The 17,112-nt window shown below is 40.7% G+C and overlaps 1 protein-coding gene across 1 annotated transcript; it reads left to right on the top strand.

The window, feature by feature from the left end:
- Positions 1-5,632: 5,632 nt before the first annotated feature.
- On the top strand, positions 5,633-11,665 carry LOC117482387 (myelin and lymphocyte protein-like). The gene is made up of 4 exons (XM_034130502.1): positions 5,633-5,774; positions 8,214-8,381; positions 9,578-9,709; positions 10,962-11,665. The coding sequence occupies exons 1-4, from the start codon at positions 5,682-5,684 to the stop codon at positions 11,034-11,036; spliced, it is 468 nt and encodes a 155-aa protein (XP_033986393.1). The 5' UTR covers positions 5,633-5,681; the 3' UTR covers positions 11,037-11,665.
- Positions 11,666-17,112: the final 5,447 nt, after the last annotated feature.

Here is a 17,112-nt window from a genome sequence, read left to right as displayed (position 1 = left end):
ACTCAGCCTGAAGTCCCATTTACTGAATCACTAAAACAACATCATGAGGAAAAACATGAATGGACTCAAATACATTGCACATCAATTGAAAGTAAAATAACATAGAAAATCAACTGTAAATAATAAATATATACATATCGACAGTGAAATATATCTATAAGGCATCTCGAGTACACAATATACATATACAGAATAAGTACAATATAACAGACCAACAGAGGTGGGAAGTAGTGGAGTAGCCTACAAATACTTTGTTACTGTACTTAAGTAAATGTTTCTGGTATCAGTACTTTACTCCACTACTTATTTTTCTGACGACTTTCTACTTTTACTTCTTTACATTTTGAACACAAATACCTGTACTTTCTACTTCTTACATGTTGAACACAAATACCTGTACTTTCTACTTCTTACATGTTTAACACAAATACCTGTACTTTCTACTTCTTACATTTTCCAAGCAGGCTGGTTACTTTAGTTTGAATGTGTGTTTGGTGCGTGATCATTATTATTAGAGTCATTGCGTGCCTATTGATTTGAACACGATCCGTGTATCCATCATTTCCTGGTCTTCTCTAAAGAAGAGGGACCAATGAAAACGTTGTCATGTTGCCGTTGTTCAGCATGGAAACATTCATTAGCTAACAATGACATTATTCTTCTATTAATATAAAGGGAGGTCAGGTACTCTTTAAAACAGCTGCTAGTTATGGGTACTTTTTACTGAAGTACATTTCAAAGCTCATACTTCTTAACTTTTACAGTAAAGAAGTTTAGTCAGTACTTCTACTTTTACCAAAGTATTTTTAAACACGAGTATCTGTACTTCTACTTGAGTAAAGGATGTGTGTGCTTTTGCCATCTCTGTAGACCAACATACTACTAACACAATGTAACATAGGACAGTTATGTTATGTTTAATTGAATACATGTGTTTATGTATTTTAAAGTAATACTTCACCCACAAAATGATTATTTGTCTATCAATTACTTTTTATTCCTGAAGGAAATGTTTTTTTCTCCACTTTACGGTGAACAAAACATCCAAAAGTGTAGAAAGGTTTTGATTCATTAAAGTAAATAGGGCTGCCTTTAACAGCAACACTTAAAACAAAACTTCTGTTTACAACATTGCACACAACTCGTCAACTTAGAAGGTCAATTAACAACCTCATTTAATATTTTTGATGGTCACTGTTATTATTTCATCCACATATTTTAGCATCTGCTGTCTTTTTATGGTTGGATTGTTTTGTTTGTTGCCCTTTTTTTGTAGTACTTTCTTTAGTATTTGGAGCTGCATGTCTTGTGTGAAAAGTGATGTGAATAAAGTATATTATTATTATATCTCCTTGTCCAATATACTGAGTCATTAAACAACATTTTCAGGAAATGAATAAGTATCTTTAGGTTTATTATAACAAGTTCGTTCAGGTAAATAAAACATATCCCCCACAAAATGACAATTACTACATGAGTTGCTCAGCCTGTGTGACCTGTAGTGGAGTAGAAGTCTAAAGTGGCAGGAAATTGAAATACTTAACTTAAGTACCTTAAAAGTGTACTTAAGTACAGCTCTTAAGCATATGTGCTTACATATTCAGCGCGTTATAATAAAGTATTCAGCGCTGCGCTCTGCTGATGGTGCTGAAGCTTAGACACCTGACAACACCATCAGCCGCAGGACATAAGAGAGACGGAGGAATTTACAGCGGCTCAGGTTGCATCACTCTGGAAGCTTAGCACATAAAGCCTCCGATACATATTTTAAAACATTTATTGTTTATTTGGGTCGCCATAAACTGTCACCTAGACAACAAATCTTAGTCTGACTCTGACATTTAATAAATCCATAGTATTATTATTATTATTATTATTATTATTATTTTAACCTCCACTTTGGTTCTTTGTCTATCAGAAGAGCTGCCACATCAGACTGGCTTTTCCTTTTCAATTATTATTTCTGTTGAAAGAAAACATCAAATATTGGTTTAATTTTCTCATTCAACTGGAGACACTGCATTATATTGTGTAATGAAACAAAAATAAGAGTCAACCAGTACGTTAGCAAGACTTTTCTTTGACACAGTGATACTCCAAAAGGTTTAATGTTTACCATGTACACTAACTTTGTAGATTGGAGAGCAGCAAAGAAGAGGACCAGGTTTTTCCTCAGGAGTGCCGACTCTTCTCCATCAGGAGTACGTTTTCCGGGCTGGAGGATCCGATGACAGCGACAGGAAACCAGATCCCGCTTGTCAATTATCAGAGGTGTTAGTCGACATCTCGCCTGACAAACGAGATGCTTGTTGTTTCCATGGATCCGTTGTTGCCTGAGGTGTGAAAGGCGACAAACTGTATTGAGATCAAATGTTACCGCATAATATCAAGGTATCTTATATTTCAGCCTTTTCTATAATAAGTTGGACACTATTGGCAGGGGCGGTTCTAGGGGGCGGGGGGCAACAAGGGCCAGTGCCCCCGTAACACTGACCAGGGACCCCCCTGTGACCCCCCTCCAAGAAAAGGTTAAAATATTACGATTTATTAGAACTAAATCAAATCAGAGACCCAGATGTACAGTGGAGATTAAACTGTTCATTACCTTATATAAAAGCAAATACTGTTTATGTTTTTTAATTAAATTGACTTCACAGACATGTTTTATATAGGTATGGCCCTACAATATATTATTCAAATATAGCATGATAGGTCCACTTTAAATGTACTAAAACAAAATACCAATTACTGTATTTTATGTTTATTTTACACAATTACTTTATACTGTATTTGTCTTTTTAACCCGCTTTTGTGTGCCCCTCTCATGAAATAACTGGCCCCAGCCTGGCACCTCCTAGTTAAATTGCTCTAGAACCATCACTTCCAATAGTCTATTGGAAATCATCCTGTTAGAGGAATCATCCACCTTCAACCACCTGGACTCTGTCTAATGTTGTATATTAATATCACTTAAGCACCAACAAGCATACAGAAGGTTGATTTTCCATTATCATATATTCAAATGATTACTCATCGATAGGAATACATGAATGCGGTGATCTTCAGCGGCTGTAGTAATTATAAGGAGGAAGTCGGGAGACATACAGTATAGTATAATTAAGCAATAGCTCACGACAGGCCGTGGTATATGGCCATTATATCACAGTTAAGGGGCGTGGTTCGGCCCGACGCGAAGCGGAGGGTCGACAACCCCAATATGAAAAATACACACTCTAATTTAAATAGTTGTTATTAGTAAATAATGATGTTCAAAATAAAATAGTCCCTCCGTTGCCTTCTGCACGAAACATAGTGCGAGGTGGTTGCTATGCAACAACACTAACAACAGCTAGCGAACATATTAGACAGAGCGTTGATCCATTATTTGGCTATTTATTTACATTAATGTGTATGTTGCCGTTTATTGTGCACCCACTGAAAAACTGTCCAGCATCAGTAGCATGGCTTACGTGGTTATAGGCTGAGGTTGTTCTAGGCTGTTGCTTGGCGTGGCGAGAATATTGCTCCACTTTCTCCGGTCCCAGAGATTCGGCTTCCAGTAGCTCTGGAGAGAGCTTTCGTACCTGTGGCCACTAACGGTCATAATTTCTCTGCTTTGTTTCAAGACCCGCATCAGAAAGCTTTTGAATGGTGATACTTTTCCAGTTGGTCTACTACCTGCTCTTCACGTAGCTCTACATGTCGTCGTTTAGGTGCTTTTTGTTCTGGAGATAGGCACTCGCACTCCTCAATCCACTCCTCCGTAAGACCCCCCCCGGAGGTCGAAGTTAATCTTAAATGTTTTTGCGGACCTTTTTGATTACAGATTTGAAAACATCGTTGCTTGCTTTAAAAGTAGCACAATTCATTTTGTCAAACCTTGGAAAGTATCTAAATATCCCTGCCCTAATGCCAAAGGAACTGCACACTGAATATGTTTTTGCCGTTTGATGTCTATGTCTGGACCGCTGCGTAAAAAGGAGGGTTTCTGCCCCGTTACTTCTCCGCTGCTTTCTTGTTCCAGTTTGAAAAGCATTTGCTTTTCTGCCCAACTGTATACTGTTTTTCTCAGACGCGGAGGGATACTGACTTGTTGTGAAAAGTAACTTACAATTCTACCCGTGATATACGCTCAGTATATCACGGCTAAGAACCAATCAGATTGCTTGATTTGACTTGTCCGTTTTATAAAGAGTCACAAAGTCTGCTTCGGTTGTTTGGGAACGGATTTCGTGTCGCATGGGTAACCAAAATTCAACGTTGAGTAACTTTAACTGCCTACATAGTCCAAGTTATATACTATACGAAATGTACGTAAAGTTAAGTTACATTCATGCGGAAACCTGCAGATCGATAAGGGAAGGGCCTGAACCTGTAATCTCTATCTTCTTATTTCGTGTAACGTCAGAGGTCCAACTCGGTGTCGTGTAGCCTTGCCCGCATCTCTGGTCCTAAGTCGAAGAGGCTGGCTTCCGAGGGTGGTCTATATAAAGGGCAGGTGGTGATTATGTGTTCGGCAGTCTGTTCAGGGTCACCGCACTCACATGCAGCACTGTCTGCCAGGCCCCACTTCTTAAATGATGTTTTGAAGCGACCGACCCCAGTTCCTACAACTTTGTTGTCTGTGTTTTTGTTTAGAACCTTGACCCTTTTACCATGTAGGCCTAGTTCAGTTCATGAAAGTTGAATGTGTTTCGTGTTAAAAAGATGGCACATGCCAAAAAAACAAAATGACATGGACTAAATCAGCTCTTCAAAACAAACCAGTGGGTGACGCCAGGGACGCCCCTGGCCAACTTGTGGCCCCACGCAAAGTTATGTGATGAGGCCCTCTGTTTCGCGAGCGTCGATGGGGGGGGACGAGTGCTAGTGGAGCACGCGCGTGAACCGGAGCCTCGCAGTGGCGAAACTGTGGCGCGCTTGCAGTAATTGCGCCGCATTTGCGCTCCAGATGAGGCTCCCTCTGAGGCTCCCTCTGAGGCTCCCTCTGAAAGATGAGGCCCCACGCAGTCTGCGTGATCTGCATGTAGGGAGGGGCGGCCCTGGGTGACGCCACGTGGATCATAAGTAGAGTTCATAATTCACGATCGTCGGCCGATACCCAAACCATGATATCTTTCCTTTTAGGCACCAAAAGTTAAGTGAAAGTGAATGTCAAAATAATAATGTCAGATTTTCCCCTTCTGGCCTAGCTTCTGGTGGGTGCAGTTACTGAAGCAAGGTAAGGTAGCAAAAACAACTGATAACATCCATGTTATGGCCTCATATTGTTCAAAACAAGTGATAAGATATTCAATAATGATTGCCATCAAATTCAATAAAATCATTATCTGATTGTATCAGTCTTGTTGTTGTTGTTGATGCTGCTGCTGCAGGTTGTCATGCTGATCAATTATTAACGCTGGTCAAACATTGATAAGTCTGTCTCACTCTGAACCTCCATCACTCTCCCTGATCCTCCAACAGATCCACTTCCTCTCTCTGCTCCTCCAGCAGATCCACTATCTCTCTCTGCTCCTCCAGCAGATCCACTTCCTCTATCTGCTCCTCCCGGTGTCTGACGGCCGCCGGGCGTATCTCTGCTCGGCTGATGGGGATTCCGGTTTTTCCGGTCGGATCCACCTGGTTTAACACGCAGCAGCAGCAGCTCTGAGCCCCAGATCAGTCCGAGCAGCAGCAGCATGATGGAGTCCAACACTGCGACCATGGGAAACCTCCCCAGAGGGATCGGGATATGTACGACCATCCCGGACATCCTCTACCTGCCTGAACTGGTAAGAAGCAACATCTTACAGAGAACGTTTTATTGTTGTTCTGAGTGTCGGTGACTGTCTTGTCTTTGGTCAGCTGCCACTTTACGCACGCCAATGAAAACACCCTGAGTTTGAACTAGTAAACACTAAAAACTGCCTAAAAAACAACATCTGCAAGAAAACGTTTTAAACTCTTCATATTGAAAAATTAAAGACCTATCTTTTGAATTTGGGGTACTTTTAGTGGTATAACTTCATGTTTGATTGTTTTGTGACCTAACTCTTTCTGTTTAGTTTTTATAACTTGTTAATTATGTTTCTAAGTCTTTATTTTCACTCACTTTATTTTAATGTATCTTGTCTTGCTCTGTAAAGCACTTGTGGCTGCATCTTGCATGAAAGGTGCTAAATGGTTAAAGTTGATTATAATTGTGTTCTGTGTGTGACTGACTGCCTGTCTTTAGTCAACTGCCTTTTTATGCACACCAATGAAAACAGTTTTAATTAGTAAAGACTAAAAACTGTGGATAGTAACAAAGCAGTTAATTATTAATTTGTTTCTTGTGTGGGAGACCGACTGACTGATGAACATCTTCACATCACCTGCAGTTTTCACTGAGTCCCTGTTATTATTTCACTCCTTTCAAACACAAATTCAGCTTCTGCTTTTACTGTTTTCATTTCCTGAAGAGAACAGATACTCGGTACGAACAAGGAATTACTTACTGTTCCTGGTTTGACGCAATCAATCTTAACTCTTTGTTTTGCTAAGTGAGCTATAGAGTACTTCACAATGGGTCTCTCATTCAAGCCTGATGGGAAGCTGCTGCTGTGATCTTGTAGTTTCAGACAGAGAAGATTGTCATAGGTTTCGGGAAGTGAAATTGAAATGTTGTTCACTTTTATTAAAGGAACAATCTCTAATCTATAAATATGAACCAAGTAAGACAACACAATAAGACATCAGATGTATTATTATTGGTTATGTTGGCTTTAAATGGGACAGGTTTTGACGCCAGAAGCGAGCTGGTTTTTGGAGTATTGACTAATCAAGTTTGGAGCAGGCTTTGGTTGCATGCAGGTAAACATTGGCTGAAATGCAATCTTGGAATTCATTACTGTCTGATGACAAGTTTATTAGCTAAAAAATAAACTGTTAACAATCTGACTCAAATGGCTAATTATAAATAATGACACAGAAGGGACGTTTCACCCATTGCTAAACTTGAACCACAGGAATATTGTCCTTTGTCCTGAGGCTGTTTCTAAGAATCTAAATAATGTTCCTTCCTACATCTGAAATATTTCACAAACAAAAGAAGTATGAAAGGAGGTGAAGGGGTCACAGCAGCCAGACATTAGGCAGTAGAGATGATATTCCTAGAATGAGCCTGTGTGACGCAGGAGAGATGGAATGAAAGCTTTAGCTGATACGAAAATATATAAATACTTTTACTGTGATGATTTGACGTCAGGAAAGTCTGAGATGAGGAGGAATGCTACAATCGTTCTCACATTAACTCGTGCATTAACACAAACACAAACTGTGTGTGAGCAGGTGGATTCTGGGTGAACGCCATGAATAATGCAGTCTGTCAATCATCAGAGGTGTAGCGTGAACTGAGCCAGTTACGCCCTGCTCTGTGCTGGAAATACAGGGTGGACAGAATAAAGGAAACACACATCAACTTAGAACCCAAAGTAGATGTTCAGGTATGCAGATGACTCAGGTTCCAAGACAATGACACCAGCCACAGCCCAGTCTTTCACAACTTGTTTGTGGGGGTGAGGAATCTCATCTTCAACTTTCCGTACCAAGGATATGATAATTGATGTTAGAAGGCATCCCAACATACAGTAAATGAAGTCTAATCCATCAAGAATCAGACGGAGGGATTTGCAAGCAAATGGTGAAGCTGTGTGCAAAAAGGAACACAAGCGTTTTTTAGGAAACTGTCCTATGTGACATCACTATGTAACACTTGAGGTTCTTTTGGTTGGCACTCCAACACATTGTACGTGATAACTTAGGGGCGGGACACCGTTGAGTGGTTGACCAATCACAACAGAGCCGGCCAGCTAACCAATCAGAGCAGACTGGGCTCTGGTTTCAGACAGAGGGTGAAAAGACAGGCAGTATGAGAAAAATAAAGAGCTTTTTGAACATTAAAGCATGGAGACATGTCACAGTAGAGGCACAAACCTGAAAATGAACATAATATGTCCTCTTTAAACATAATAATGTGCAACTATTTTTAAAATCAGTTCATCTTTTGAGAAATAATGCCAAACATCTTTTGGAAGAGACACATTTTTTCCATTTCATTTGAGTTAAATTAAATGTATTTGGGTTTTGAATTGTAATCGAGTAATAATGAGCTGATTTGATGATAAAACAATCGCTAGTCGCAGTAAAACACATGCTGTCTCTCCTCTCACGCCTCTCTGGTGTCCCTGCAGGTCTTCGGGGGTCTGGTCTGGATCCTGGTGGCGTGCACGCTGGTGGTGCCGGCGAACCCTCAGGCCTGGGTCATGTTCGTCTCCCTCTTCTGCTTCTCCATGACTTTCATCTGGATGGTGCTGTTCTTCTGCGGGATGCATAACAACAGAGGCTCCTGGGCCGCAGCAGTAAGTCTTCAACACATCTTAGCAAAGACAGAAAACACTCAAAACTGAATCAGGAAGACTTTGATTCTCTGCAGTTTGAGCCAAAGTGGTGCACCCACCTTCATTCCTGCTCATCATTTCCCTCAATCAATTGGAGATTCATCTTATATATTTTTGTCAAACATTGATCTCAATGAATTTGTCTAAATAGAGAAATGTGTGTGAAAACCTGAACATGCCAATTGTTTGCTGGTTTCTGCTTTCTCGAGAACTGTTCATCCAAAAAACACTGTAGAGTAGAAATGTGTCTGTTGTGTCTTAAAAAATGGTTCCTCCATTGGACTTCTTTGTTTTCTTAAGGAACATAGTGACATCACTATGTCACACTCGCACTTCTATTGGTTAGTGCTCCAACACATTGTACGTGATAGTCTAAGCGGCGGGAAATCTCTTAGCGGTTGACCAATCACAACAGAGCCGGCCAGCTAACCAATCAGAGCAGACTGGGCTCTGGTTTCAGACAGAGGGTGAAAAGAGGTGCTGCAGCACAGGCAGTATGAGAAAAATAAAGAGCTTTTTGAACATTAAAGCATGGAGACATGTCACAGTAGAGGAACATAATACAAATATGAACCTGAAAATGTGCGTAATAGTGCCACTTTAAATTCTCACATTGCATTGATTTTTGAGCAGAGACCACTTTGGAAACTCCTTAAGAGAAATTCATATTGGTGCATTCCTGGACGCTGTGAAATATGAGATTTAGGACTTTTAAGTAAAGAATCAACATCATAATGCTCCCATAACAACCTTGATTTCCTTCCTTTTAGGTTTGAGTCTTATGTTGGCTCTTTGGCTACTAACTCAGTGCAGTTGGAATTAGAAAAATGTGTGAAAGAGAAATTCCAGCCTATCCTCAGCTCTCAGATAATAGAGCAAATTGAAAGCACTTGAGAGATATTCCCACACAGCCCTTATACCAAACGCTGAACATACCATGAATAATATTTTCTTTTGTGTCACAATAATTAAAAAGATAATTTCCTTGGTTGTAAACAACAAACAATTGTGATAACATAGCAGGACACCATGACTAACCTTTCTCTTTGTTACAGTTTTTTTTTAAATGTGTTGGTGGAGACAGTTCAGCACATGTCTGACTAACATCACACCATAAGGAATCTCTCACACTCTTTTTTCCCTTCCTTGTTTGTCAGGACTTAGCATATCACGCCATCGCAGCCTTCTTCTACCTCAGTGCTTCGGTGGCTTTGGCCAAAGTGACCCTGGAGATCAAAGAGACGATCCCACTCAACTCCCGAAACTACAAACTGGACATCTCTGCAGTGGTGAGTCAGGCTGGTTCTTTTTGTGCAAACTAATAAAGAGAACTAAACACAGTAAGATTGTATGTAGTAAGACAATATGTTCATATGCTAATCTGGAAGTTAGTATCGCTCTGGTTCCCTCGTCAAAAAGCCAATAAGATTTTGCCGTAAATAAGCTCTGTGGCAAACAAAGGTTGATGTTACACATGTGTTGTTCAGTAAAATAATCTTCACAAATAACCACCACTGTTAAAAACTTTAAGCTAATATGCAATTGTCAGAAGCAAAGAAGCTAACGTTGTATTACTTCAATGTCACCGCCAATAAGCCTCCAATTTATAATGTGATTTTGCAACCTTACCTCGTCTGCAAAAACCTTTCCTCTTGTCTTGACCTGATCAAGGTTTCTAGTTTAAAGGTCACCTATTATGCAAAATCCACTTTTTCACATGTGTCCCCTCGGTGTAAAGAGATTCTGAAAGGCTCAAGAAAAAAGATTCCCTCTCTTTTTGTCCTGATCCATTTATATAAAAACCTGTCTGAAAATGAGCTGATCAGATTTTGGCCACTTTATGATGTCATAATGTTTTTTTGGCTAGTGTAACCATTAGCCAATCAGCAACCAAGGTAACCCCCCCCCCACACTTTATCACCTGAATCTCCTCCTAGAGCACCATTGTGTTCTTTTTAACCAAATATCTCTCAGAGGGGCGTGGGGAGGGGCTCCTTATTTTCATCTAAAGTAACAAACACAGAATCAGCACTTTTGAAACAGGGCTGAAACAGAGGGGATTATGGGATGCTGCAATGATCTGTTTGGTGTTTGGAGCCAAACACTTCAGAGACATGTTTGTATGTATCTGAGACCTATAATATATTTATGAAAAACAGTATAATAGGGGACCTTTAAGTTTGCAAGAGCGTGAGTATAAACACAACAAGGCTAAAATGAGACGAGTGAATAGATGAGTTTCCATGATGGCCGTGATGAAGCCCGCCTTTATCTTAATGATGTGGACATGAGTTATTTTACCGTGGTGTTGTAGCCAAACGATATTTTTTAGGCTAAAATCCCAGAGTTTCTCACCCAAACATGACAGTAGAGAAACAACATACAAATATGAACCTGAAAGTGACCATAATGTGTCCTCTATAAAGGGGGAAACATGCTGATAAGGTTCTGGGACTCTACTGGGCAGATTGTTATGTCTTAAAATAATTCTCCGAGGAAGCGACTCCCTTCATTCCCCTGACGTTCTCCTTGTCTCTTCAGGTCTTCTCGTACGTGGCGACCCTCCTCTACTTCATCCACACCATCTTCTCTGCCATCCGATGGAAATCTTTCTAGACGTTTCTAAACAGAACTGATTGTTATCCTTAAAGCTTGTGCATAAAGCTGCAACACGCTGATTTAAAGGGAGGGCTGGCGGTGATGGAGACTGACTGCTGAGGTTTCTGTTTTTCCCTGAGAGGAAATCTGTGAAGCAACATCTGGATCACCTCTGCGTCTCTCAGCGTCCGGCTGTCAGAAGCAGGAGGGTTTCAGGGTTATGGAGGGATGAAGATGAGGCTTTTCTGTCAAAGGATTCACAGAAACTCTTCAGCATGTAGTCCAGATGCTGCAGATAGCAACTACATCTGTATACATCCCCATCAAGTTGAATTAACAACAAAACTGCTTAGCCTTTTATGATGGTTTCTATTATTTTCTAATCTTCAAACTCTTCTTATCTGGTTTCTCTGTTGTTTTTCTTTTATTAAAACTGTTTAGTTTGGTCTTCTTGTTTTTCTCTCAGCTGATTAAAAGGATTCAGATGTGGCTGATTTTATATTTTTATAAGTTTCTTAACAAGATAATGTTATTTAGTATGGACATTTTGTAAGGTGAGCCTTTGTTACTGACTGCTTCGGTTTTGTAAACACGTTGAGACTGCGTAAAGAAAATGTATAAATCTGTTTGTTTTTAAACATTCAAAACCAAAATGTTTTCGTCTCTTTATTCAACAAATCCATCCAAATCAGGATCAATTTTGAGGAAATTAAATAAATAGCTACATGTATAAAGGTATCAGAACTGATGATCAAGTAAGAAAGTGGGTTTATTTTGTGCATCTTAATTTATGTCATTTTGTTTAATTTTTGGGATGTTTCAATCTTGTTCATTACATGTATAGTAAATAATACATTCTATAGGATAAGATGAGTCACTTAATGCTGCATGCATACCGTCAGTCAGCCGCAAAATAACAATTAATTATAACATTACCCTCTCCTCAATAGTCACCAACCTGGGTGTTAGAATGGACGCCCATCTGACCTTTGAGGCTCACATTAAACAGCTGTGCAAGAACTCCTATCACCTCAGGAATATCGCCAAACTCCGCCCCACACTCACTCTGTCTGACGCCGAAAAGCTAGTCCACGCCTTTGTCTCCTCCAGGCTGGACTACTGCAATGCACTCCTCACCGGGATCCCTAACAAAAGCATCCAGAAGCTCCAGTACATTCAGAACAGCGCTGCTAGGATCCTGATGAGGGTGCGCAAATATGATCATATCACCCCCATCCTGAAATCACTACACTGGCTCCCCGTGGAACTGAGGATCGAATACAAGGTCTCCCTCCTCACCCACCAGTGTATCCATGGAACTGCCCCCCCTTACCTCAAGGAACTCCTCACCCCTCATACTTCCTTGCGGACCTCTCGCTCCAGCAATACCAACCTCCTCAAAACCCATCTGCTCAATAGAGCCTTTTCCTAGATCTTTTATCTTATTTATTACTACCCTTTTATTTATTTTGTATTGTTTGTTTTTACTGCTTTTATTAATCCTACCGTGTTGTGTACTGTTGTATATTGTTCCATGCTCACTGCATGTAGCACTTTGGGATTTGCACTCAAATATGAAGTGGTTTATAAATGAAACCCATTATTATTATTATTATTTTCAATAATTGAGAGATCAATTCATTAGTGTTCGGTCTATTTCGGGCAGACTGCACATTTAAATACACATATTGATTCATCAGATGTATTGAGAGTAAATTCTATGCTGAACCAGTTCATAGTTACTGCAACAAAACAACGTGCTGTGTTTTTTCGTCTCCATGATAACGGGCAACGGTTGACACTGTGGAATATTTCATCAGTAGTAACATCAGGTGAACCAAGCGAGGGCAGAGAGGTCAGAGGTCAAACTCCGCTGAGCGGGAAACCCTGTCCTCAAGTGGGCGGGACAGGGGGCGGGGTTAAGGCCAGGTTAGTATTTGACCTTGAATGTAACACACACACACACACACACACACACACACACACACACACACACACACACACACACACACACACACACACACACACACACACACACACACACACACACACACACACACACACACACACAGTAAGATTGAGTGGGCAGTATGGTGGGTCAGTGAACTGTAGCTGTGATGTATAATTGATGAGGGAAGGCAGCAGGTGATAATAGCAAAGTATCTCCATGAAACTGAAGATGAACCCTGTGAGGATGCAGCTCATCACTACATTCAGCTCAACACAAACAGCTGACACACTATATATCACACAATACTATGTTGTTAAGACCCACAGTATGTAACATACACATACAGCTCAGAGTGATGCTTTCAGTCAAAGAGAGTGTGTTGACATGTAGAGGATCATACTTTGACAGGAGCAGTCTTTTAACCAATGTGATGGGTTACATCCTATAGGACACACTTTGATAATTGACACTTCAAAAGACCTTTGCACCTGTTTTAGGGGGGTTTTACCATCATTTAGCAACACAAATGTTTCCCCAGGCACCAGTTACCTTGTTTCTGATGCCAGCTGTGGAGCTTTCCCCGTCCCTCCCTCCTGGCCTGACCCTTTAAGACGACAGACCCTTGTGAGTCGAGTGTGGCTTCCTGTGGCCATCTTTTCTGTGTGAGTCCAGAGGACGGCTGCAGTTGTTCACCTCTGCCACAGCAATGATTCTGATTTAGAGGTTAACAGTAGGGACCAAAAAGGGTTCCCAGAGGGGGTTATGGACAGGAACCTCTGGGACCTCTGCCCCAATGATGGCTGACATTCGGCGGGTGTATTTCATGCGTGAAAGGCCCTAGTTTGGATTGGGAAGGCTCTGGAGGAAGGTGGTCCCAAGAGCTTTTTCAGTGCCCTTCGCTTGGATCTCGTCACTTCCCCGATCGAATCTCGGCTCCTGGCGTGTTGATTGGTTTACGTAAAGGGTGTTCGAGGAGGTGTCCAGATTAATCTTCTAGCAAGTACGTCACCAGGTGGGTCTGGGAGAGATGGGGCTGTATTTGGACGTTGAGGTGGGCACAAAACACGGCTGAACTTAACAACTGAACTGAGTTATGCTGAGTTAAGTTATGCTTATGTCAGAAATGTTGCTTATGTCAGAACATTTGAAAAATGTATTCATATGTAATTTGATATTAACAATTTTTAAAGTAACCCGTATAAGTTTAACTAAAAACAGGAAAACAATCTGAATCCAAATGTAAAATTTGACACAGCAGCACAGGAACCTGAAGTCACATTAATGTGAGACCACAGCGCCACCTGCTGACGACAGGAGGAGATTACAAGCACCTGCAGTTAGGATGAAGCTGCTTACATTTTAGTATCAACACTTTAAATGTGTAGAAATATAGTAAAACTACCACTTTCAAATAATATAATATAATATAATTCTTAAGATTTTAATTTAATCAAAACACATTGTTGAGCTTTAACAACTGAATGTGTTAACTCTTATTGCCTCCGTGCTGTGAATAAAAGTTGCCTTCAATTGAACTGCTTATAACTTTACACATCTATTATTCTGAGCCCTCTCTCTGTATTGCAAACCAAGAAATGAAAACACTGCATTGTTTGTTGTTTATTTGGAATAAAGTTTGTTATAGCATATTTTTAAATGGATACTTGGTCTCAAACATACATTCTGTCAGATAGTGTCATTTGTTACGCCCAGATCTAGGGGAACCTAGGCGCAGCATAAAATTGCTCTCTCCCAACTCTTCCCACTCCCAAGAAATGGTAAACGACACAGGAAATCAGCTTTTTGAGATTTAATAACTCAAGAGGTGAGACTACCCCAACATAACAAACTCTTTACAGAGTTTCCTTAAACTTGCCTAACAAAACAAATAAAATAAAATACAGGCTTCTTACCTACTCTTACCAGTAAACAGGAGAAAAAGGTTCAAACAAAAAGAGGGTTTCTCACTCCTAAATAAATCAAAGCGTGTCTACAAAGACAGGTAAAGGTAGTTTCTCTTTCTAAGGTTTCACAACAAGCAAAAGGACCGGTATAAGTATACACACAGCACAAGAGGACAGATATCTCAATACGCAAGTGTGTTGGGAGTAGGAGAAGTCGAGTCAGAGAGAGGGTAGAGGAACTGCATGGCTGCAGCTTAAATGCTCCTGTCTCTTCAGGTGGACCATCAGCAGGTTGAAGGTAGCTAATCAGCTATCGGGCACCACCTGCTTGCTCACTCACACACACACACACACACACACACACACACACACACACACACACACACACACACACACACACACACACACTCACAGACACAGGAGGAGGGAAAAATATCTACACACAAATGACATAACGACCCATCTCATGGTTTTTGTGACTGCACTTGAGGATAAATTCAAAGTTCTTGACATTTTACGGATCAACTGGCCTTCATTTCAAGTGATGATGGACGGTCGTTTCTCTTCACTTAGTTGAGTGGCTCTTGCCATAATATGGATTACAACAGTAGTCAAATAGGGCTTTCCACTGTGCACTAACTCTACCTCTGCACAACACAACTGATGGTCTCAAACACATTAAGAAGGCAAGTAATTCCACAAATGGACTCTTGACAAGGCACACGTGTTAATTGAAAACCATTCCAGGTGACTACCTCATGAAGCTGACTGAGAGAAGCCAAGAGTGTGCAAAGCTGTCATCAAGGCAAAAGGGGGCTACTTTAACCCTTGTATGGTGTTCGGGTCTGTGGGACCCGTTTCCATTATTTAGCCAAAGAAAAATGATATGACAAATTATTTTTTCAAACCCACACCCACCCGCTGGCTCATTTTCTGCGAAGAACTAATATCAGAACACATTTTCAATGACCACCCACTGTACCCCCCCCCCCCCCCCCCCCCCCCCTACACATTTATATGACATACAGGATGTTCGGGTCCTGTGCACCTGTCTGAGCCTTGTGTGTGTGTGTGTGTGTGTGTGTGTGTGTGTGTGTGTGTGTGTGTGTGTGTGTGTGTGTGTGTGTGTGTGTGGAGACTATTTGTATATAACATTACAAGACTGATTCTTATTATTACATTATATGCTTATTGTGCTCATGAGAATGCTATGACTATAAAATAAATAGACACAATCACTAATCCCAGGTTCTGATGTGGATACCAACAAAGGGAAAAGTCACATGAGAAAGTGTTTAGCTTGCAATATTGAAAGTAGCAAGGTCATGTGCAGAGACTGAGAGAATACAAAGAGGTAGTCAGAACAGCACAACGCACCGGCCTTGAATTGTATGGGAGCCGCGCTCCCACGCAGAGCTAGGACGCAACATTATGGTTTTCCACTATATCTGAAGAAACGTTAGCGAAAACAAATTACGTATGATGGTGCCAGAGTAGGGAGGGACTTCCACAGGCCGGCCGAATGCTGATTGGAAGGTCGTGTTGCCAAGAGACTCTATCTGAGTCTGCGCAGTGCGCACCAACCAAAGAGAACCAAGTCTAAACCATGGTATCTCTTCAGCTACAGTAGTCTTCTTGACCAATCATAAATGTACAGTACGGGCAACGCCCTGTATAATAAGACAGATTACAGCTTTGCTGTCTGTGAATTCTATGACGTGACGGAGTCCTTGGCCAAGTGATATATATCTTTTGCTCTCTCATAATAAATAGTTAAACTTTGAACCAGGCCATAACATCTGTTTGTGCCATTTTGTGTCTCTTACATGGTTATTGTTTATTTAATTGAAGTCTCTTTTTTTAGCTAATTTTGTCTGACCCTGTGGTCACTCTGTGTCTCTTTGGAGTTGTTTGTGTCTATGAAGTTGTTTTGTGTCAATCTCCAATTATTTTTGTCTTTGTCTTTTGTCATTTGATATCTTTTTGTAGTCGTTTTGTGAACAATAAATGTTGCTTTGGGGCCCCTGATACTGTGGGCCCCTGTACTCCATAGGACTGTTCAGTAATCCACCCATATCCATCACTTTCCAATTCACTGAAACACAAACCCGATCTGCACCTTTACAGTAATGACTGTAAAACTCTCAGTATCAACTCTTTTACAATCTAACCACATTTTAAATGTTGCATTAGTTCATAACATAATAGCCTATGGATTTAAACAACCACTCTTAGTTTC

The sequence above is a fragment of the Trematomus bernacchii genome, unplaced genomic scaffold (assembly GCF_902827165.1).
Source record: "Trematomus bernacchii unplaced genomic scaffold, fTreBer1.1, whole genome shotgun sequence".
Lineage (NCBI taxonomy): Eukaryota > Metazoa > Chordata > Actinopteri > Perciformes > Nototheniidae > Trematomus > Trematomus bernacchii.
The sequence above is the reverse complement of the archived record's forward strand: the minus strand, read 5'-3'. Positions and strand labels throughout refer to the sequence as shown.